General features: G+C 51.4%; 2 protein-coding genes across 3 annotated transcripts in view; both read left to right on the top strand.

The window, feature by feature from the left end:
- LOC137428871 (uncharacterized) overlaps nucleotides 1-6,173 on the top strand; it is a 38,967-nt gene extending 32,794 nt beyond the window's left edge. Inside the window, exons 3-5 of one of the 2 annotated variants that reach the window (XR_013623887.1) lie at nucleotides 2,843-2,983; nucleotides 3,111-5,928; nucleotides 5,980-6,173. Coding sequence is in view for 1 of the 2 variants with exons in the window: in XM_078780706.1 (XP_078636832.1) it covers nucleotides 2,843-2,983; nucleotides 3,111-4,534 (1,565 nt within the window). In the remaining variant the exon portion in view is untranslated. Of the gene's footprint in view, nucleotides 1-2,842; nucleotides 2,984-3,110 lie in introns of both variants that reach the window. The other variant, XM_078780706.1, reaches the window with a different exon arrangement.
- Nucleotides 1-24,474, top strand: part of LOC137429473 (uncharacterized) — a 483,513-nt gene that overhangs the window by 38,234 nt on the left and 420,805 nt on the right. The window lies entirely within an intron of this gene.

Genomic DNA, 24,474 nt, shown 5'->3' with positions numbered 1-24,474 from the left:
TGTTTTGCTCGGGTTATTGCTTCTTGCACAGAGTGAGGGTCATAGTTTCTTGCAATGAAGTGTGTTTCTAATTGGCAGCGAGAAGTTTCTTCTGCCATTTTTGTTGAGCAAATGCGTCTTACTCTGAGTGCTTGACTGTATGGTATGCTTGCAATTGTATGTTTAGGATGAGATGAAGAAGGGAGAAGGTAAGAGTGAGTGTCTGTTGGTTTGGTGTATAGTTCTGTTTCGAGTCTGTTATTTTGAAGCGTGAGTGATGTGTCTAGAAAGTGAACTTCGGACTGTGAGCTGTCGAATGTGAACTTGATGGTCGGATGAATCAAATTTAATTCATTTTGGAATTGGGTGAGACTTCGGGGGGATTTTGACCAGATGAACTGGATGTCATCAATATAACGTACCCAGGATTTTTCCAAGATTCCGTGATGAGGTTGTGCATTGATCTTGGCCTCTATCATTCCCATGAAGATGTTAGCGTACGATGGTGCAACAGGGGTACCCATAGCGGTACCTTGAGTTTGAATGTAATGTCGTCCGTTGAATTGGAAATTATTCAGTTTGAGTGTCAGTTCTAATAGGCGCATAAGGTCTTGAGTAGGTGGCATTGGGACTTGTCGTGTATCGAGGGCTTTGCGGCATGCAGACAGGCCTTCTGAATGTGGAATATTAGTGTAGAGGGATGTAACATCTGCTGTGACTAAAATGGTTTGGGAGTTGAAAGGTGAGTATATTCTGTTCAATCCTTGGATGTGGGTCAGAAAACTGGTTGTGTCCTTGAGGTATGAGGAGAGCTTCAACACGAGAGGACGTAAATGACAGTCAACAAATTTTGATATGAGAACAGTTGGACATGTGCAGCCAGATACGATTGGTCTACCTGGATTGTTTACCTTGTGTATTTTAGGAAGAAAATAAAGGTTAGGGCAATGAGGATCTTTCGGAACCAAGCGAGATTTGATGGTTTTATCCACCCGAATAGAATCTACTACCTTTTTAACCTCTTCAAGATGTAAAAGGGTAGGGTCGGATGGGAGCTCTTTGTAAGTATCACTATGTAGTTGACGATTACCTTCTGCAACGTAATCGGTAGTCGACATAATGACAATGGCAGTACCTTTATCTGCTGGCTTTATGACTATCTTTTCATTGTTTTGGAGATTGTGAAGTGCTCGTCGCTCTGCCTTTGTAAGATTGTCCAACTATATATAATAAGATATATTATATATTATATATATATTTGTAAGATATATATATAATATATATATATTATATCTATCTATAATTCCAGTAATCTCTGTGTGTGTGTGTGTGTGTGTGTGTGTGTGTGTGTGTGTGTGTGTGTGTGTGTGTGTGTGTGTGTGTGTGTGTGTGTGTGTGTGTGTGTGTGTGTGTGTATGCGACCGCTGTTTCTCGACAACTACCGGTCCGATATACTTGAAACTTGCCAGGTATATTGCTGGGGACCCGAGGATGTGCCTTTTCAAGGTTTGAAATTAATCGGACAAGTGGTTCCCAAGGTATGGTCACCGTACTCGCAAGCCGTTCGCTTTGGCTTTGCGAATGGACCAAACCATTTCATGTAAATAGAGGGGGGGGGGGGGGGTTCTGTGGTCGTTACTGCCACGTGGTTTCAAAGTTTTTTTTTGTTGTTGTTGTTTGCACGCATGTTTTTTTGCACGCACGTACGGGCAAGCATGTACGGGCAAGCACGTACGTGCGGGCACGCCCTAGTCTCTATATAATTCCAGCAATCTCTGTGTGTGTGTGTGTGTGTGTGTGTGTGTGTCTGTCTGTATGCGACCGCTGTTTCTCGACAACTACCGGTCCGATATACTTGAAACTTGCCAGGTATATTGCTGGGGACCCGTGGATGTGCCTTTTCAAGGTTTGAAATTAATCGGACAAGTGGTTCCCAAGGTATGGTCACCGTACTCGCAAGCCGTTCACTTTGGCTTTGCGAATGGACCAAACCATTTCATGTAAATAGAGGGGGGGGGGGGGGGGTTCTGTGGTCGTTACTGCCACGTGGTTTCAAATTTTTTTTTTGTTGTTGTTGTTTGCACGCATGTTTTTTTGCACGCACGTACGGGCAAGCACGTACGGGCAAGCACGTACGTGCGGGCACGCCCTAGTATATATAATTATATATATATATATATATATATATATATGTGTGTGTGTGTGTGTGTGTGTGTGTGTGTGTGTGTGTGTGTGTGTGTGTGTGTGTGTGTGTGTGTGTGTATATATATATATATATATATATATATATATGTGTGTGTGTGTGTGTGTGTGTGTGTGTGTGTGTGTGTGTGTGTGTGTGTGTGTGTGTGTCTGTGTCTGTGAATAAGAGAGAGACAAAATTGTGAGGAACAGAAATGAAAAAACGAGATGTTTGTGTGTGTGTGTGTGTATGTATGTGTGTGTTTGTGTGTGTATGTGTGTGTGGGTGTACGTGTATGTATTTGTGTGCATGTATGTGTGTGTATATATGTGTGTGTTTGTGTGTGTATATGTGTGTATGTGTGTGTGGGTGTGCATGCACATGCATTCACATGTTATCAGAAGTAAATACATTGTGTAGATGACATCATTTGTGCATCTGATAAATTGCCAATAACCATTTTGTGAAACTGAAGGTGCAGGTGCAGCATCGAACTCAATATGTCGAAATGTCACACACGTCCATGCCCGTGGGATTCCCACGGGTGACCCCACTGGTCTTTAAATATATTATTATATTTAAATTGAAGTATACATTGCATGGCGTAACATGTTCTGTGACCTCTCGAGATTGTTCTCTATCTCATTTCCCTGCAAAAGACTGACGCTGATTTGTACACAGGTGATGTCTATTCTGTAGATGTGGAAGGCAGACAACACAACAACAATTCATCTGTCACAGAAGATTCAAAATGTGCTTCTCTAAAGGAAGGTTCAGATGATATTCACACGACAAACGGAAGTGCTGCCTGTTTTGCAACTGGTGAGTGGAAATGTAAAAAACCAACATACAATCTTTTGTGTTGAGAAAATATATAAATTTTGGAAAACTGTAAAACATTTTGATTTTGACCAAAAATAAGAAAATGTTGTGTTCTTTGTTTCTGTAGAACAATCAAGAAGTAATATGGGACAAATAAGGTCCAGTCACAGCTTGACAGTGAGGAAGAAGACTTTTTTGAAGAAACAATCACGAGCTCAAGAGTCGCTTCCAATAAAATACAAGTGCGTGTCTGGGCCTCGCAACACCAACATCAATGTTAAATTAAACAAACACAAAAAGGTTCAAGAAAGGGTAATACATCATAAGTGTAATGTGTGCAGATTGGATTTTGCTTCAATGAGTAACATGAAAATACACAGGAGGATGCACACTGGAAAACGCCCCTTCAGGTGCTCTGTCTGTGACAAAGATTTCTCGCAAAAAGGCAGTTTGAAATTACATCTGATGATCCATACAGGAGAGCGCCCTCACAAATGCTCGATATGTGACAAAGGTTTCTCTCAAAAAGGCCATTTGAAATCACATATGATGGTCCATGCAGGAGAGCGCCCTCAGAAATGCTCGATATGTGATAAAGGTTTCTCTCATAACCACCATTTGAAAGCACATATGATGGTCCATACAGGACAGGCACCTCACAAATGCTCGATATGTCATAAACGTTTCTCTCATAACCACAATTTGAAATCACATATGATGGTCCATACAGGAGAACGACCTTACAAATGCTCGATATGTGATCAACGTTTCTCTCATAACCAGCATTTGAAATTGCACATGATGGTTCATACAGGAAAGCATCCTCACAAATGCTCGATATGTGATAAAGGTTTCTCTCGAAAAGTCCATTTGAAAACGCATACGAGAATCCATACAGGAGAGCGACCTCACAAATGCTTGATATGTGATAAAGGTTTCTCTGAAAAATACCATTTGAAAAGGCACATGTTGGTCCATGCAGGAGAGCATCCTCACAAATGCTCGATATGTGATAAAGGTTTCTCTCGAAAAGGCCATTTGAAAACGCATACGAGAATCCATACAGGAGATCGTCCTTACGAATGCTCGATATGTGATAAAGGTTTCTCTCAAAACGGCAGTTTGAAATCACATATGATGATCCATACAGGAGATCGTCCTTACAAATGCTCGATATGTGATAAAGGTTTCTCTCAAAAAGGCAGTTTCAAATCACATCTGGCGATCCACACAGGAGAGCGACCTTACAAATGCTCAATATGTGATAAAGGCTTCTCTCAAACAGGCCATTTGAAATCACATATGGTGATCCATACGGGAGAGCATCCTCACAAATGCTCAATATGTGATAAAGGTTTCTCTCAAAAAGGAAGTTTGAAATCACATATGATGATCCATACAGGAGATCGTCCTCACAAATGCTCGATATGTGACAAAGGTTTCTCTCAAAAAGGAAGTTTGAAATTACATATGATGGTCCACACAGGAGAGTATCCACACAAACGCAGGATATGTGATAAAGGTTTCTCTCAAAACTGCAATTTGAAATAGCACATGATGATCCACACGGGACAGCGTCAATACAAATGCTGGAAATGTGATAAAGGTTTCTCTGAAAAAAGCGATCTGGAATTGCATATGAGGATCCATCCAGGAGAAAAACCTCACAAATGCTCGATATGTGACAAAGCTTTCTCTCAAAAAGGGAGTTTGAAATTACATATGATTGTCCATACAGGAGATTATCCTCACAAACGCAGGATATGTGATAAAGGTTTTTCTCAAAAAGGCAATTTGAAAACGCATATAATGATCCATGCAGAAGAGCTGAAATCTGAAACACCACGATCTGAAAAATTAGGTCAAGAGGATTTTTAAATCCTTAAGAGCACCAAGACCCCTAAAATCCCAAAATACCCCAACGACGCTGAAGACCGTGAAGTCCCAAAATACCACAAAGACTGGAAAGACCCTGACAATCCCAAAATACAACAACACCAAACAACAACAGGCATTTTAAGGCCATTTTCCCTGCTCAAGCGGGGGTTAGCCTGAGGTACCCCATGACATTCTTCTCCATTTTGCCCTATTTTCTGCATCTCCCCTTGTTAACCCCCTTGCCCGCATTTCTTCTTCCACCGCATTTAGCCAAGCCTTTCTCGATCTTCCGCGTCCTCTACTTCCTTCTACATTCATTTCCATCACTCTTCTCAACCAGTCACTTTCATCCTTCCTCAACACATGACCAAACCACCTCAACCTGTTTCTCTTCACAGCATCCATCACAGGCTCTGTTCCCATCATCTTTCGCAATTCATCATTTGTCTTCCTCTCTCTCAACGATACTCCACACATCCACCGAACCATTCGAATTTCCACCCTTTCCAGCCTTTGTTGCTGCTCTACGTTCATTACCCATGTCTCACTCCCATAAATCATGACACTTCTCACACATGCAGCATGCACCTTTCCCTTCAGCTTCAACGACACTCCCCTCCTCGACAGCACGCCACTCAGTTGCCGAAACCTCTTCCATGCACATCTCACTTCATCAACCGTTGCCAAGTCTGATCTACCTTCTCCATTCAGCATGTCTCCGAGGTAGCAAAATGTTTTCACACCTTCGAGCTTCATGCCAACTCAAGATCCTTTTTTTCATGGAGGAAATTTTGAGTTGGATTTTGGGGATAATACAAAGATCCAAAATACAACGAAGACCAAAAACACGCAGAAGACCCTTGTAATCGCGTTTCAATAGCATGTAATTAATGGACATGCTGCACTCATTTTCTGGTAGTGTGTATTTAATAGACGTACTGTAGCGGCTACCGCTGGGTTTTCACAATCGCCTTGCACCTATCAAGGACGCGGAGCGATCACCATGCCGGGCTCGTCCAGGACGCCCGGGCAGGCCCGCGCTCAACTTGCCAGGCCTCGGGCGGGACGCCCGGGCATGCCCGGGCAGGCTCGCCCTCAACTTGCCAGGCCGCAGCCAGGACGCTGGGCCACGCCCCCTCTCGCCTTTCCTGGGCAAACGCTCCGGGATAATATGTATATATATTGCTGCCCGATAAACGGGCTTTTCAGAGTGCCTGAGTGTTTGGTTTGATTAAAGCAACTCGGATGAATTCCAGCTTTTTGTCGCGTCCATTCTTCCGATCGACGTGGGAGCCCCAGCTCCTTCATTGGTGACCTACCGACATGGACACGGCAGTCGCCCTTAAACTGCCTACCTTCTGGGAGGCTCACGCGGCGGTTTGGTTCGCACAGGCGGATTCCCTGTTCGCCCTGCGAGGCATCACGGCCGACGACACCCGCTTCCACCATGTGGTAGCAGCGCTCGGTTCGGCCACCGCGGCCCGTGCCCTGAGCCTCCTCAAGAGCCCGCCAGCCGCTGACAAATACGGCGCGATTAAGAAGCTTCTCCTCGACGCTTTCGCCCTCCCATCGGCGGAACGCGCACGGCGCCTGCTCGACCTGCCCGAGCTCGGCGACACGCGCCCTTCCGAGCGAATGGACTACATGCTTTCACTGCTCGGCGAGCACTCTCCGGCATTCCTGTTCCGGGAGCTGTTCCTCCGTCAGCTGCCTAACCCGGTACGCCTCGCCCTGGCAAGCACGACGATCACAGATCCCCGGGCCCTTGCCAGAGAAGCCGACAAGATCTCCGCCGCAGGACAGCGCATCGCAGCGGCGACATGGGACCCACCGCCGTCCGACGCAACACCCATGGCGCCCGAGCACCCGGCACGGTCGACGACCGAACTGCCGACGCAATTGGCGGCCGCTACACCGAGCCGACCACCTCCAGCACGACGACCGGGGCCTCCACCTGACCAAGCATGGTGTTACTATCATGCCAGGTTCGGACAGAAGGCCCGGACATGCCGACCCCCGTGCACCTTTGGCAGGCCGGGAAACGGCCGGGCCGGCGTTCATTACCAGCCATGAGCGCCGGCCACACGGGCAACTTACTGTTCATCACGGATAAAGCGTCCGGACGGCGCTTCCTGTGCGACACCGGCGCCCAACTGAGCGTCATACCCGCCTCTGACCAGGACAGGCAATCCGCGGTTTGCGGCCCCTCCTTGGTTGCGGCCAACGGATCGACCATCCGCACCTTCGGCCCGCGCAACGTCACCCTCTGCTTCGGCGGCCAACGCTTTGCTTGGACGTTTGTAACCGCAAACGTGCCCATGGCTCTGCTAGGCGCCGACTTCCTCTGCGCACACGGACTGCTGGTGGACGTCCAACGGCGTCGTTTAATCAACGCCGAAACCTTCAGCTCCCTGGTATGCACATTGAGCAGCTCCGCGCCGACCGAGCTGGCATGCGCCGTCCCGGCGGCGAACGAGTTTGCTCGCCTGCTCACGGAGTTCCCGGCCCTCACGCGGCCGACGTTTTCGGCCGGCGCAGTACGGCATGGGATCGAGCACCACATACCAACCACGGGCCCGCCGGTCTACGCCAGGGCCCGCCGCCTCAACCCAGCCAAGCTCGCCGTGGCGAAGGCCGAATTCGACGCGTTGGAGCACCTCGGCATCATGCGGCGCTCCGATAGCGCGTGGGCCTCGCCACTGCACATCGTGCCAAAGCCGGGGGGTGGATGGCGCCCGTGTGGTGACTACCGCCGTCTCAATGATGCTACCACCCCCGACAGGTACCCGATCCCGCATATCCAAGACTTCTCCGCCCGTCTGGCGGGACGGGTCATTTTTTCGAAAATTGATCTCATACGGGGATATCACCAGGTACCTGTCAGGGCGGCCGACGTCCCTAAAACGGCAGTCATCACGCCGTTCGGTTTATTCGAATTCTTGCGGATGCCGTTTGGTCTCGAACGCGGCTCAGGCGTTCCAGCGCTTGATGGACGGCGTGCTGCGTGACCTGCCGTTCCTTTTCGTTTACCTGGACGACATCCTCGTCGCCAGCACGTCCCGGGCCGAGCACCTCCTCCACCTCCGAACACTGTTCGGGCGCCTCAGCGAGCACGGCCTCATCGTCAACCCGGCCAAATGCCACTTCGGCACGACGGCCGTTGATATTTTGGGCCACCACATCACCAAGAACGGGGCCGTGCCGCTGCCAACCAAGGTCGAGGCCATCACCACTTTCCCGCGTCCCCGCACCATAAAGGCCCTGCAGGAATTCCTGGGAATGGTGAATTTTTATCACCGCTTCGTGCCCCGCGCTGCTCAACTCATGCGGCCCCTCTACGAAGCCCTCCGGGGCAAGCCGGCCAAGCACGACATCGCCTGGTCCGCAGCAATGGATGCGGCCTTCCAAAGCTCAAAGCGGGCCCTCGCCGACGCAACACTGCTCGCTCACCCGGTGCTCAACGCTCCCATCGCCCTCACCACGGATGCCTCCGACTACGCGGTGGGCGCCGTACATGAGCAATGGGTGAACGGGGTTTGGCAGCCACTCGCTTTTTTCAGCCGGCAGCTCCGGCCGAACGAGCTCAAATACAGCACGTTTGACCGGGAGCTCCTCGGTCGACACCTGGCCGTCCGCCATTTCCGCCACCTCCTGGAGGGCCGACCTTTCACGGCGTTCGTCGACCACAAGCCGTTGGTTTACGCCATGACCAAGGTCACGGAGCCGTGGTCGGCCCGCCAACAGCGCCACCTCTCCGCCGTGTCGGAGTTTACCACGGACATCCGGCACGTCGCCGGCAAAAACAACGCCGTGGCCGACTGTCTTTCCCGGGCCAGCGCGAACGCGGTCCACCTGGGCGTGGACTTTGCGCTTATGGCGGCGGACCAAACCACCGACACCATGGTGCAAGCCCTCCGGGCGGCGGACACGGGCCTCCGCCTGGCCGACATCCCCTTCGCGGACACTGTCCTGCTCTGCGACGTCTCCCAAGGCCAGCCTCGCCCCATCGTGCCCGTCACCTGGCAACGCCGCATCTTCGCCTCCCTCCACGGCCTTTCCCACCCGGGCCGGAAAGCTTCCCAGAAGCTGGTGTCGGCGCGATTCGTCTGGCACGGCCTTCGTCGGGACGTCCGCGATTGGACCAGCACCTGCACGGCCTGCCAACGGGCCATGGTCCACCGACACACCCAGGCCCCGCTGGCACCTTTCACCGTGCCCGAACGACGTTTCGACCACGTCAACGTGGATCTGGTGGGCCCCCTCCCCCCGTCACGGGGGTTCACACACCTGCTCACCATGGTGGACAGGACCACCAGGTGGCCGGAGGCCATTCCCCTCGTCTCCACCACCACCGCCGACGTGGCGCAGGCTTTCATCGCCACCTGAGTCGCCCGCTTCGGCGCACCGGCGGACATCTCGTCAGACCGCGGACCACAGTTCACCTCCGAGCTGTGGGGCGCGGTCGCCCGCAACCTGGGGGTCAAGCTCCACCGTACTACGGCCTACCACCCCCAAGCAAACGGGTTGTGCGAGCGATTCCACCGCTTTATGAAGGCCGCGCTCATGGCCGGCCTTCAAGACGGCGGTTGGGCCGACCGGCTGCCGTGGGTCCTTTTGGGCCTCCGCACGGCCCCCCAAGGAGGACCTCCAGGCATCCACCGCCGAGCTTGTCTATGGCCAGGCGCTACGCGTCCCGGGCGAATTCGTGCCCGACGCTACCAGTCCCTGGTCCGCAGCTCACCAGCGCTCGGACCTCCAGGAGGCCGCCCGACGGTTTGCCCCCGTGCCAACATCCCACCACGGTGACCCCCAGTCCTACGTCCCCCCAGCACTTCGCACAGCGGAGTATGTTTTTGTGCGTCACGGCGCACATCGGGGGCCACTCCGGCCGCCGTACGACGGGCCCTTCCGGGTGCTGCGACGGGACGACAAGTCGTTCGTCATCGACATCGGCGGCAGGTCGGACCGGATTGCGGTGGACCGCCTCAAGCCGGCGCACGTGGACGTCGACCACCCACCACGGGTGGCCCTTCCGCCGCGGCGGGGCCGCCCCCCGTCCACGGTGCCCCCCACTCGACCGCCCACCACCACACCGGACCCCCTCCCACGACCCGCCAGGGGTCGCTTCGGCCGGGTCATCAGGACCCCCCTCAAATTGACCCTGCCGGTGCAAGTCGATTCTGGGGGGACGTGTGTAGCGGCTACCGCTGGGTTTTCACAATCGCCTTGCACCTATCAAGGACGCGGAGCGATCACCATGCCGGGCTCGTCCAGGACGCCCGGGCAGGCCCGCGCTCAACTTGCCAGGCCTCGGTCGGGACGCTGGGCCACGCCCCCTCTCGCCTTTCCTGGGCAAACGCTCCGGGATAATATGTATATATATTGCTGCCCGATAAACGGGCTTTTCAGAGTGCCTGAGTGTTTGGTTTGATTAAAGCAACTCGGATGAATTCCAGCTTTTTGTCGCGTCCATTCTTCCGATCGACGTGGGAGCCCCAGCTCCTTCAGTACTCTGTTTTTTATTGGACATAATTAATCAGGGTAATCAGGTTTCAATAGTATGTAATTGGAAGACGTATTAAAGTTTCAATGATATCTTTTTTTTATTATGATGGAGCAAACGAATGTGGTTATGTTAGTATATTTGTGACCAAAACGTCTTCTTCTTCTTCCAAATTAATTTAACAAATTCCATCATGTTGTTGAAATATTAAAGCTAACCTTAGAACCACATTCGTGAATTACCTCTATTCATCAGCGTAACTTCTTTTGTTTGACTTAATTAATTGAGATCGAGATCGTTATATGGGCAAAAGAAAATATACGTCTTAAAAACTTGGCCAGAAGTCTGAGGGAGGTGGCGTATTGGAGGGACATCTGCTCTTTGAGGCTGGAAGTTCAACTTTCCAATCCAGTTTTTGAAAATTTGTGTTGACATTCCCTTCCAGCTCCAACTGATAATTTAAAATAAATATAAATTTTTACTTGGTTCCTTTTTATTGATACGTTTTGGGTTCTGATTTCTGATTCATAGTATATATACAATCAGATCACAAAATATATTTGGCCGACCTCCCCCACCATCACGTCCACCCCATCCCCCTTTCACCTTTCCCCCACGACCACCAATAAACCATCACCACCACTAACCCCCATCCACCTTTCCCACCATCCCTCACTTCCTGAGAAAGCAGGCATAGTCAAAGGTGCCCATCCTGCTGAGGCGACGTGTCCTCATAACAGAGGATTGTTGATAAATTGATGCCAAAAACTCAAATGGTTACAAAACTCAATCTCTCAACCTGATCTTGGATCTCATCGTGCTTCTTTCAGGGCCTTTCTTCCGTTGCCAGTTTGTAATTATTGTCTCTGTCCTTGCCATGTATCCAGCCTAGTTCCATTTGAGGTTTTTGATTGTGACCAGTGTTCAGAAATTTTGTTTTCCATCTGATTTAGTTGTTTTTCTTGTCCCTTTTTGGTTATGCTCAGATGGCATCTTCCATGGCAGTTTGGACATCAATTTTTATTTAATCTTTGCTGTAGTCCCTGTTTTATTGCCATGTGTGATATTGGGTGAACACCCTTGTTGGAAAATTGTTTATCAGAAGACTCTTGCCTATGTTTTTCATGAAACATGAATTTGTGAAGGACTTCGCAATAAAGAGAGGTCCTCAAAGCACAAATGCACTGTCTGTGTCATTGTGAACGAGCCGAAGTACCCGGCATTGCGGAGTGGGGTGGTGGGGGGGGGGGGGTGTTCGGGTGTGGGGTGGAAAGGCGGAGATAGGAGAAGAGGGGGGAGGTAGAAGGGGAGAGGAAGGGAGTGGGTGTGAGGGGAGGAGGGGAAAGATATACTACATGAACATGTTTTTGTGGGGGGGGGGGGGGGGGGCGTGGCTTTGAGAAGCTCCCCGGTGCTTTGGGGGAGGGGCGAAGGGAGAGAGGAAAGATTTACCTGTGTGAGGAGTGCTTTAACCATAGTGTTGCCCAGGAAAAAAAGGAAATTGTATTATCCTTTGCCACCAACACCAGGTGACGCTATGCGGTGCACATTTACATGGAGAATTTGCGGCCCTCCCCCGGCCCCCACACTCCCACATGAGGCCACATCACCAATGTTACCCCCCAAACAAAGTTGTAATTGTATTTATACCCCGAGTAAAGTATATAAGTGTTTATAGCTGGAGTGCCCGGGTTGCTCAAGCAAAAAAGAAACATTAGAAATTTGAAATTAGGGCAAATATAATGGAAAATCAATTACATCCAAATCAGAATCCATCACAAATGTCAAATTATCATTTTATCTTTTCGTTGAATATATGCTGCTGAATGTACCATTGATCAGGTTTCTGAGTTGAGTGTGATGACGTTCAGGAAGAAGACTTACGACTTACCACCATCTTCGACCGCTTCTGGAATTGTTTCATTGAATCTGATTGGTTTGATTATTTGTGTTCAAATGTCTGGTAATTGTTTTGTATTTATTTATGCATATGCGTATGTGGACTTGTATCCAACTTGTTAATTAAAATGGTTGATGCACTATAGAACGTTGAGGCATGAAATCCTTCCTCTTCTCCAATGGCTTGATCTCTGATCATCAATTTGGCTTCAGACGAGGCCACACCACTCTTGACATGCTGCTTCTGCTGTCTCAACAATGAAAGGATGTTCTCAATGCCAAAAGGAAATCAGAGCCGTCTCCCTTGACATATCTTGTGCATTCAATATGGTCTGGCACCTCGCCCTGCTCACCAAACTCTCCTCTGGTATCCATGGAAATCTCCACGCGTGGCTTTTTCTCCTGTCGCAGTCAATGTGTGGCTCTAAATGGAATTCTCTCATCTCTTCCTGACCAGGCTGGAGTTCCTCAAGGCAGAAATAACGAATCCTTATTTGTTGGCCCATTGCTCGATCCTGAAAACGTCAGCCAAGATACCTGGGCTGTGTGAGCTAGATCCCTCCTGAATCCACTTTGGTACCTATACAGCAGGTTGTTCTTGTCCAAGAAGAAAATCAGGCGTTCACCATCTTCCCCATTAGTTTGCTGATGACCGAAATGGATGCTATCGAAATTGTAGGAGGATGGATTAGTGGGGTCTTTAACTGGTTTGAGAATGGGGATGATGGTGGAATGTTTCCAGGCACTGTGGAACATTCAGGAAGCTTATCGCTTATCTTATCCACGCTTATCCTCGTTGGACTTTAAATCCAGTCCACCAAGTTTACTTTAAATCAATTCAGCTGTTCTCAAGTTATCACACTTTTTACCTGACATGACCTCTGACCTTTGATCTCTTGTCCCCAAAATTTAATGAGTTCATGTTTACATCATGATACATACCTGCACCAAGTTTTCATTTAAATCCCTTCAGCCGTTCACAGGTTATCGCATTTTTACCTGACATGACCTCTGACCTCTGACCTTTGACCTCAGAACCCCAAAATCGAATGCGTTATTCTTTACATTATTATACCTATTGTTATGTCAAGGGGGGGGGGGGGGTAGAGGAATATCTAGATCCAGGTAGATCTGCATCGGTAGGTACTCGACTGTCGTGATAGGGAATCTACCTGTAATAAGTTCTGTGTGTCGCCCGGATGTCGGTATAAGTTGTATCTGTGTCCCCACCACTAGGGGGCGGGGCATGCTAATTAGTGCAGGGATTATGGGTAAAATTCCCTCATTTGTCGTTCCCTCTGTGAGCAATCCAGTGTCCATTATGGCAACGCACTCATGTAGACACTAAGATAGGTCCCTTGGTGCACACATTAATTCATTCCCCTCCACCACAAAAAGACTTACAGGAAAGACCAGCAGGAAGCGGCCGCGTACAACGCCGGCGTGGGCGTCAAACATCGTGCAAGGCAGGCTATAGCCATGCCCAGGGAACGTGTCATTGGTTGGTGGAAGGGAGCGACACACTGATTGGCCACCGACCGTGGACACCTCAGCCAATCAGTGCGAAAGGCGTGAACACTCAGCCAATCAGGGCGAAAGCAACAAACCATCACTTAAAAGCAGGCCGCTAGTTGGAGAACAAGCGCCGGTGACGTGAAGAGGCGGGAAAGATCGCAAAGAACGGAGGGACTGATTGGAACTCGCCAGAATTGACGTCAGACCATGGGAGACAAAACTGGTGGTTCGCGGGCATTTTTCGCTCTGGGTTCTGTGCGGCTGCTTGTGCTTCGGTGTGTTCGGTCATCGGCTTCCCTGGTCATCTTACCTGCGTTCTTACCTGGTTCTCCCCTGGTGGTCGTTTCTTTCTTCTTCCGTGCGTTCTTCCCTGGTGGTCGTTGGCGTCTTCCCTGAGTTCTTTGTGGTGTTCTTGTCATGGTGCTTGGAGCTTGGAGCGAGGTGTGGTGCTTCGAGCAGACGGGACCTCACGTGCGACTGATGCCACAGGCGTGAGCGAGGCGGACGGAGGCCTGCTTCGTGCCAACATTGGACCCGGACGGAGCCTGACCGACATCACACATAGACAGACAAGCTCACACCCACAGACGCACATGACGAACGTTTTATTTTGTTGATTCCTCCTTTGTCCTGTTGTTAGGTATGGTGTGGGGACGTCCCAACACGTCGCGTCCATTGTTCTCGCGCTCCGTATAATAAACCTGTTTATTTTTGTACATTTTACCCCGGATTTCTGTTTGAGTTCATTTCCTCCAGGATCGGAGCTGCCGTAGGGTCGCTACAGGTAAGGGCTTGCCACTTCTTCCTCTTCCTTCTTCCTTCCTTGCTTTTATAGTGGAATCCGTCATCGATCGTCACCTCCAGTTAAAGCCATTTGGTCATCCGCGATCCGACGGTATTAACCGAGGGATTCGCACGACAATAGCTGCACCAAGTTTGAAATAGATCACTTTAATCACTCAAGTTATAGGCCTATTATAGGCTTTGAACGTTGACTTCTGAACTCCAAAAATTTAATCAGTTAATCTTCATATTATTATATATATGTGCATGAAGTTTGAATAACATCACTTCAGCTGTTCTCAAGTTATAGTCCCATTACACTTTGACGTTTGACCCCAAAGTCTAATGAGTTAATCTTTACATCATTATACTTATTATACATAATATACATAACATTATACAAAATACCTTGACGAAGTTTGAATTAGATAACTTCAGCCGTTCTGAAGTTATAAACCGAGAACAGACTTTGACCTTTGATCTCTTGGCCCGAAATTATAATCAGGTAATATTTACATCATTATACATACCTTTACGGAGTTTGAATTGGATAACTTCAGCCGTTCTAAAGTTATAAACCTATTAGGAATTTTTCCTTTGAACTTTGCCCCCAAAATCTAATCAGTTAATCTTCACATCATTATACACACCTGTTCAAAGTTTGAATTGGATCATTTCAGCTGTTCTCAAGTAATAGACCTACAACAGAGTTTGACCTTTGACCTATTGGCATCAAATTCCAATCGGTTAATCTTTCCATCAATACACATACCTGTGCCAAGTTTAATTTTGATCACTTCAGCCGTTCTCAAGTTATAGACCTATTGCGAACTTTGACCTTTGATCTCTTGACCACAAAATCCAATCAGTTCGTCTTTACATTATCATACACAAAAAAAAAAAAACAACACCTTTAGAGGCCATTTTAACCCGCAAGCGGTGGTTGGCCTTTTTCGGGGACTGTGGTTGTTGTTGTTTTTTCGTCCCCTTTTTGAAGCATACACAAGTGCACCAAATTTGGTCAGAATCCCATCAATGGTTCACAAGTTATCGCGGTAACAGGATTTTACCTAACATGACCTCTGACCTTTTTATTTTTACCTCGTTACCCCAAAATCTAATCAGTTCATCTTCACCTCATACATACCTGCACCAAGTTTGACAAAGAACCCTTCAGCCGTTCTCAAGTTATCGTGGTGACGAAAACCTATCATGGCACAGACGAATGGACACGAACAACCTGAAAACATAATGCCTCTGGGGACCTCGTCAACGGAGGCATAAAACATGGCGGCAACACCCCTGACAATCACCTGGTCGAATAAACAGTATACTGCACCGACTAAGGGTATTTTAAACCAATTTAAATGGTTGCTAGAAGATGGGGCAGCATGTGGAATCATACTAACGATTACGTTTTTGGGGGTAGGTAATGAAATACCTTAGTCAAGGTAGGATTGTATCGGGTAGTGTGCTCTAACTGTCAATAAGAACAAAGACACCATTTGACCACAAGAACCTGATACCAACTGCAAAGCATGGTGGTTGAAATATTATGACTTGGGGCAGCTTTGCTGCATCAGGGCCTGGGCAGCTCACCATCATAGAATCCACTATGAATTCTTCATTGTAACAGAGGGTGCTTGAGGATAATGTGAGGCCATCTGTCGGAAAGTTGAAGCTCAACCAAAGGTGGACCTCGCAACATGACAATGACCCGAAACATACCAGTAAATCCACCAAGGAATGGCTGAAAAGAAAGAAATGGAGGGTTCTGGAATGGCCAAGTCAAAGCCTGGATCGAAATCCCATCGAGATGTTGTGGGGGGATTTGAAACGAGCTGTGCATGCAAGAAACCCCTCAAACATCGCACAGCTGAAAGAATTCTGCATGGAGGATTGGGCAAAAATTTCTCCCAGTCGATGTCAGAGACTGGTAGACAGTTATCTTATAAGAAACGCCTACTTGAGGTTGTTTCTGCCAAAGGCGGCAATACCACCTATTAGAGCCAAGGGTGTACTTACTTTTTCCAAATGCGAAATTTGCATTTGTTTTTTTAAATTATACAATGGACTACAAAATGTAAATGTTTCATGATATTTGTTATATTATATTGTGGCGGGCACAAGGGGCAATAATTCCGCGCACCAGTGGGTGGCGCGAGCGTCCAGGCGGGGAGCGAAAGCACATGCCCCGCCTTTCGACCGATCGGCCACGCCCGGGGACTAGGCGTGGCCTCGGGACATATATGCGGGCTCGAAGTTCGAGCCCGCCCAGTGCTGAAGTGCGAGCTCTTAATAAAGACTCTTTGTATGTACCAACGCGTTGTGGCCTACCTCTCTGGCAATCGAGTCATGTGTGCACAGCACCACACTGGTGACCCCGATTGGTTCAGCCGTTGCTGACCAACGAACGCGCCATGGCTACCAACGCCTTCGCAGTCAAACTCCCGGAGTTTTGGGAAGCGCAAGCCGACGTTTGGTTTTTACAAGCCGAAGCTCAATTCCAACTCCGAGGCATAACGGCGGACGAGACCCGGTACTACCACGTGGTCACCGCCCTCGGGCCCGGCACTGCCGCCCGAGTCGTGTCCATCCTTCGGCGCCCACCGGGCGACAACAAGTACGAGGCGCTCAAACGTCTCCTCATCGCCACGTTCGGGCTCACGGAGATCGAACGGGCCGACCGCCTCCTGGACCTTCCCGCCCTCGGCGACACACGACCATCCGTCCGGATGGATTCCATGCTGTCCCTGCTTGGAGACCAGCCCCCGGATTTCTTATTCCGGGCGCTTTTCCTATGCCAGCTACCTGCACAGGTACGCCTCGCGCTGGCTCGTTCCAAAATAAAGGAACCCCGCGCCCTGGCTGGAGAAGCCGACAACTATTTTGCGGCCTGCGACACGCGGTCGATGTACGGTGCTGCCGTAGTGGATCCCGGCACGGAGGCTCCAGCGCCCCCGGCTTCCCTCGTGGCCGCTGCTACACCCCGTCCACTACCGCCGCCGCCGCCACCACCACCGCCGGCACGGCCGCTGCGGCTGTTACCGCCGCAAACCTGGTGCTCCTACCATGCCAGGTTCGGCCGCCAGGACACTAAAACGTGTCGCCTGCCGTGCTCTTTTAACGGGTCGGGAAAAGACCGGCGCTCACTTACGGCCATGAGCGTCGGCCATTCCGGCAGCCTCCTGTTCATCACGGACACCTTGTCCGGGCGCCGTTTCCTTTGTGACACAGGAGCGCAGGTAAGCGTCCTCCCCACCTCCGCGTCCGACAAGCGGGCCGGGGCCCCGCTTTGCTTGCCGCCAACAGTACACCCATCCGCACATTCAGGAAGCATTGCCTCTCACTGCGGTTCGGAGGGCAGCGCTTTTAATGGTCGTTTGTGACCGCCAGCGTGCCAATGGCTTTGCTGGGCGCGGACTTCCTATGTGCGCATGGGCTGTTGGTCGACGTGAAGCGCAGACGTCTCGTACAGGCCGAAACCTTCAGCTTGTTCGCGGAGCGGCTCGTTGAGCGGCTCACCGAGCAGCTTGCCAAGCAGCTTGCTGGAAGGTTCCGTCCCGGCGAGTTTAGTTTGCACGCTTCCGGCAGCGGACGACTTTACCCGCCTCCTAGCCAGTTTCCCGGCCCTCACGCGGCCCACCTTCTCAGCGGTGGCCGTTAAACACGGGGTGGAGCACCATATACCCACAGTCGGGCCGCCGGTCTACGCCCGGGCACGCCGACTCGAACCCACGAAGCTCACGGTGGCGAAAGCGGAGTTCGCCATGCTGGAGCGGCTGGGGATCGTACGGCGTTCCAACAGCGCTTGGGCTTCCCCTCTGCACATTGTGCCGAAGCCCGGCGGGGATGGCGGCCGTGCGGGGACTACCGCTGGCTCAATGATGCCACCACCCCCGACCGCTACCCGGTCCCGCATATCCAGGACTTTTCCGCCCGGTTGGCAAACACTTTAACACGGTGGACCTCATCCGGGGCTACCACCAGGTCCCCGTACAACCGGGCGATGTCCCGAAGACGGCCGTCATCACCCCTTTCGGCCTTTTCGAGTTCCTGAGAATGCCTTTCGGGTTGAAGAATGCGGCCCAGGCGTTCCAACGGCTTATGGACAGCATCTTGCGTGACTTACCTTTCCTCTTCGTCTACCTGGACGACATCCTAGTCGCGAGCGCGTCCCGGGAGGAGCACCTGCTCCACCCCCACACGCTTTTCGAACGCCTGGGCCAGCATGGCCTAATCATCAACCCCGCAAAGTGCCGTTTCGGCGTCGCCACCATCGACTTCTTGGGGCACCGCATCACCAGGCACGGGGCCGTCCCTTTACCGGCCAAGGTGAAGGCGGTCAGGGATTTCCCTCGCCCCCGCACGATCAAGGGGCTCCAGGAATTCCTGGGCATGGTAAATTTTTACCACCGCTTCATGCCCCATGTCGCCCAGCTCCTCCGCCCCCTGCACGAGGCCCTCCGGGGCAAGTCGGGCAAAGGTGACATCGCATGGTCGGTGCCGATTGCCGCGGCATTTGCGGGTGCAAAGCTGGCCCTGGCCAACGCCACCATGCTGGCGCACCCGGCGCCCGATGCACCGATCGCCCTCACCACCGACGCATCGGACTACGTGGTGGGCGCGGTGCACGAGCAATGGGTGCGTGGTGCTTGGCAAGCCGCTGGCGTTTTTTAGCCGGCAGCTTCGCCCGCACGAGCGCCGCTATAGCACCTTCGACCGCGAGCTGCTAGGGCTCCACCTGGCGGTCCGACACTTCCGCCATCTGCTCGAGGGCCGCCCGTTCACGGCTTTCGTCGACCACAAGCCCCTTGTGTTCGCGATGGCCAAGGTCGCCGAGCCATGGTCGGCACGGCAGCAGCGTCACCTCTCTGCCGTGTCCGAGTACACGATGGACATCCGTCATGTGGCGGGTAAAGACAACCCGGTGGCGGATATTCTTTCCCGGTCCATCGTGCATGCGGTCCACCTCGGGGTCGACTATACCCGGATGGCGGAGGACCAGTCCACCGACCCTGGCGTCCAGGCCCTGCAGACCGCCGTCACGGGCCTCTGCATCACTGAGGTGCCGTTCGACGCCGCGGGCGCAGCCCTCCTATGCGACGTCTCCCTCGGCCGTCCTCGCCCCATGGTGCCCGCTGGCTGGCGGCGCCCAGTTTTCGACGCCATCCACGGCCTGTCCCACCCGGGCACGAAGGCATCCCAGAAGCTCGTCGCAGCGAAGTTCGTCTGGCATGGCCTCAGGAAGGACGTCCACGACTGGGCCAGGACGTGCCTCGCGTGCCAGCGCGCAAAGGTCCACCGCCACACCCAGGCCCCGTTGGCCCCGTTTCCGGTGCCTGAGCATCGGTTCGACCACATTCACGTCGACTTGGTGGGACCTCTGCCCCCCTCGCGAGGGTTCCACACACCTCCTCACCATGGTGGACCGCACCACACGGTGGCCGGAGGCTGTGCCATTGGCGGCGACGTCTGCGGCTGATGTGGCACACGCCTTCATCGCCACTTGGGTTGCCCGGTTCGGTGCCCCCTCGGACATCTCGTCCGACCGTGGCCCCCAGTTCACATCGGAGCTCTGGGGCACGGTGGCGCAAGGGCTCGGTGTCAAACTACACCGCACCACGGCCTACCACCCCCAGGCCAATGGCCTGTGCGAGCGCTTTCATCGCTCAATGAAGGCCGTGCTCCGGGCCAGCCTCCGCGACGGCAGCTGGGCCCACAGGCTCCCCTGGGTCCTGCTGGGCCTCAGGACGGCGCCCAAGGACGACCTGCGCGCGTCCTAGGCAGAGCTGGTCTTCGGGCAACCACTGCGGGTACCGGGCGAATTTATCCCCGACTCCACGGCTCCTTGGTCCGCGGCGCAACAGCGCTCCACCCTGCAGGAGACCGCCCGGAGGTTCGCCCCGGTGCCGATGGCACACCACGGTTGCCCGTCTTCCCACGTCGCCCTGGAGCTTCGCACGGCGGAGTACGTCTTCGTCCGGCACGACGCCCACTGGGCAATGCTACGGCCCCCGTACGACGGGCCCTTCCACGTGCTGGAGACCGGGGACAAATATTTCACCATCGACATCGGCGGTGCCCCGGATCGCATCTCCGTGGACCGCCTCAAGCCGGCCCACCTCGATCTGGACCACCCCCCGCAAGCAGCTCTGCCTCCGCTTCGAGGCTGCCCCCCGGCGGTCGGACCCCCGGCACCCTCCAGCCCCGCCGCCCGCTACCCCCCAGCCCTGCACCCATCGCCAGAGGGCGTTTCGGCCGGGTCATCCGGCTTCCCCGCAAACTCACCCTTCAGGTGCGCGGGAATTCTGGGGGGGCGCGTGTGGCGGGCACAAGGGGCAATCATTCCGCCCACCAGTGGGTGGCGCGAGCATCCAGGCGGGGAGCGAAAGCACATGCCCCGCCTTTCGACCGATCGGCCACGCCCGGGGACTAGGCGTGGCCTCGGGACATATATGCGGGCTCTAAGCTCGAGCCCGCCCAGTGCTGAAGTGCGAGCTCTTAATAAAGACTCTTTGTATGTCCCAACACGTTGTGGCCTACCTCTCTGGCAATCGAGTCGTGTGTGCACAGCACCACAATATCACCTTTATCTATCAATATTGTTGAAATGAAGATCAAATAGCTGTATGTTGAAATATGTTGAAAAAGTCAAAACTTTACATGGGGTGTACTTACTTTTTCACGTGACTGTATGTCTCCACGCGAGGTGTGGAACTATGCTAATTAGTTGGGGTATTCGGGTAAATTCCCTGTGTGCAGTCGCCTCTGTATTTTTCCCTTCGTTCTTATAACACTTACACCACCAGCCAGGCGATCAGTGCCTCAATTAAATAAAGCGAACTCCAGCCGGATCCGGACATTACCACGACACCATTGTGGTAAATTTAATCTTGTATATTGATTAAAACTTGTGTCCAGCTCAGTTGCAGATGAAACCGAGTTTAAAAGTCATTTGCAGCCACTTTAATAGAAGCCAACATGCTGGGAAGTAAGACTGGGGGAGTCATAAATAACAACTAAAGGTGTTTCCCCTTAAAAGGCAACTTTTAAAGATATATTGGGAATAGATGAACTATTGGAAAAAAACATATCACACGAAATTGATTTTAATTCTACACACTGTCGTCAGCCGGGGTGACAACAAGCCAACCATGCTCTCATGCCAGGCGACAAAAGGTCGGGCATCTCAAGGCGGTCTTTCTTTGATGGCAGGCAGCTTGGCGGAGGCTTATGGAGGAGAACTCCATGTTCAAAGCTAATATGTGGGAAATTCAGTCATTGAGGAATGTTGTTGTCTCAGTAACTAATTGGAGGTCTCCATATTGGCTGGATCATGGGAGCCCAACTTTGTGATGTCAATGCTGATATCTCCTCAAGGCCCCTTTGCCTCCTTCTCCACCGTCCTTCCTCCACCCCCCGCCTCCCAGCCTTCTGCCTCGGCAACCTCAAACTCACACAACCACCTCTAAAATAAACAGCCCAACACTATATAAATGATTTTGTGCAATGACCTGGGGGAGAAATATATGCTGGTGATTCATAGGCCTGTATTTGTTCATTGTTTCTGAGTATATGTGTTTTTTGCTGTAATAAAAATCATACCATGCTTTCTCCTCTTCTGAGAGCAACAAATGCTTCAGATTAAACCACGATAAATGGAGGACAAATTAATGTATTCTTCCACACCACCAAGCTCGAATCTTCTCGATGAGCGCCAAGTGTGGCCGTGAGGCCTTGCCCCAAAGAACGATTGGTTGGGGTGAGCGGGTGGCGCTCGGTGATTGGTGAGAGTATGGCGTCATAGAGAACATTCTAATGTCGGAGTAAAAAAGGACCTGTCCCACCATTCTCTCTCTCTCGGTTCCTGGTGTTCACGGAAGGCGGATGCAATTTTTTTTTTTTGGGGTACAAGATCGAGGCTCGTGAAAGAGCTGACATTAATTTGCATGCTCTCTGCGCTGGGCTTCGTCACGAACAGGCATTTTGCATATTCTCTCTGTCCTGGGGTTTCATTGCGAGCAGACGCATTCCCTGTCTCTCTATTGGTGATGGCTTCGTGACAGCTGCTCTTCGTGGTTTGTGTGCTTGAGAAACAGCGGAGCTTTTTGGAACAAACAGAGGAGGAAAGAGTTTTGCCGCCGCTTCACGGGTCGGTGGCTGCTCTGGGCACCACTGCACGCCATCTTGCATCTTGTGCGGTGGTTCAGGGACCAGTCAAAGACGCCAGGCGGAGTTTCGGCCAACGCGCGACACTACGCATTTGTTTTCATTCATCATTCCCTTGTGTTGGGATATGTCCTTGTGGGAGATATGTTGAAGGCAGCGGGAAATTGGGGTGTGAAGAGAATGACAGAGATCTGAAATCTGGTGGTGAAAGAAGGCCGCATTCCAGTGGTTGGGAACTGAGTACCCTCGTCCCTCGATACAAGGGGAAAGGTGACCCTCTGGACTGTGGCTCGTATCGAGCGATAAAGTTATTGGAGCATGGAATGAAGGTATTGGAAAGGGTGTTGGAGAGGAGGATAAGGAAGGAAGTCAAGATTGCCGAAATGCAGCTTGGATTTATGCCAGGAAGAGGAAACGACAGACGCGCTTTTTAGTGTGAGGCAGTTGCAGGAGAAGTACATGGAGAAGAGGAAGAAGTTGTTTCTTGGGTTTGTTGATCTGGAGAAAGCATTTGATAGGGTTCCACGTGAAGTAGTGACATGGGCATTGAGGAAGTTAGGAGTGGAGGAATGGTTGATCAGAGTAGTGATGGCAATGTACAAAAGAGCGCGCACAGCTGTAAGGACGAAGGACGGGAACAGTGGTGAGTTTGAGGTGAAGGTGGGAGGGAGTGCATCAGGGGTCGGTACCAAGTCTACTACTATTTGTAGCTGTGATGGAGGTGCTGGCTCGGAGCGTAAAGGAGGGTTTACCGTGGGAGTTGTTGTATGCAGATCTTCTGGTGTTGATTGCAGAAAGTATGGATGGACTGAAGGAGAAGATGAACAAGTGGAAGGAATGTATGGAGACAAAAGGTCTGAAGGTGAATATCGGAAAAACGAAGGTGATGGCAAGTGGTAAAGCATGTGGTGAGGTGGAAAGAACTGGGAAGTGGCCGTGTCCTGTGTGCAGGAAGGGTGTTGGAGTGAATTCCATTCAATGTACAATGTGCGCTGAGTGGGTTCATCATAAATGTAGTTGTTTGAGAGGGTCATTAACCAGTGTGGCAGTTACATTCAAGTGTAAGGTGTGCACAGAGGGAGCTGCAGATGGAGGAAATGTTGAGTTGGATCTTGGAGACGGCGTGAAGCTGGAAGGTGTGAAAATATTTTGTTACATAGGAGAAATGCTGAATGGAGAAGGTGGATCAGACTCGGCAACGGTTGCTAGAGTGAGATGTGCATGGAAGAAGTTTCGGGAACTGAGTGGCGTGCTGACGAGGAGGGGAGCATCGTTGAAGCTGAAGGGAAAGGTGTATGCTGCATGTGTGAGAAGTGTTATGATTTATGGGAGCGAGACATGGGTAATGAACGTAGAGCAGCAACGAAGGGTGGAAATGCGAATGGTTTGGTGGATGTGTGGAGTAACGTTGAGAGAGAGGAAGACAAATGATGAATTGCAAAAGATGATGGGAATGGAGCTTGTGATGGATGCTGTGAAGAGAAACAGTTTGAGATGTTTTTTATTTTGTTTTTTATTTATTTATAAATACAGAGTCGAGGCTCGTGAAAGAGCTAACATTTATCAAACAAACAAATCAAACAAGCAAGCAAACAAAGTATATAAAAAGGGGAGCGGTCGACAAGATGGGGAGAGAAGGGGAGGAAGCACACAAACACAACATTTGAGAGCAGGGACATCGGGAGATGTGTGGGAGGGAGAGGGCCTGGGGGGAGGCAGGATAGGTATAAAACGCAAGGAC

The sequence above is a fragment of the Myxine glutinosa genome, chromosome 6, assembly GCF_964187855.1.
Source record: "Myxine glutinosa chromosome 6, kmMyxGlut1.1, whole genome shotgun sequence".
Taxonomy (NCBI): Eukaryota; Metazoa; Chordata; class Myxini; order Myxiniformes; family Myxinidae; genus Myxine; species Myxine glutinosa.
This window is presented reverse-complemented; position numbering and strand designations above follow the sequence as displayed.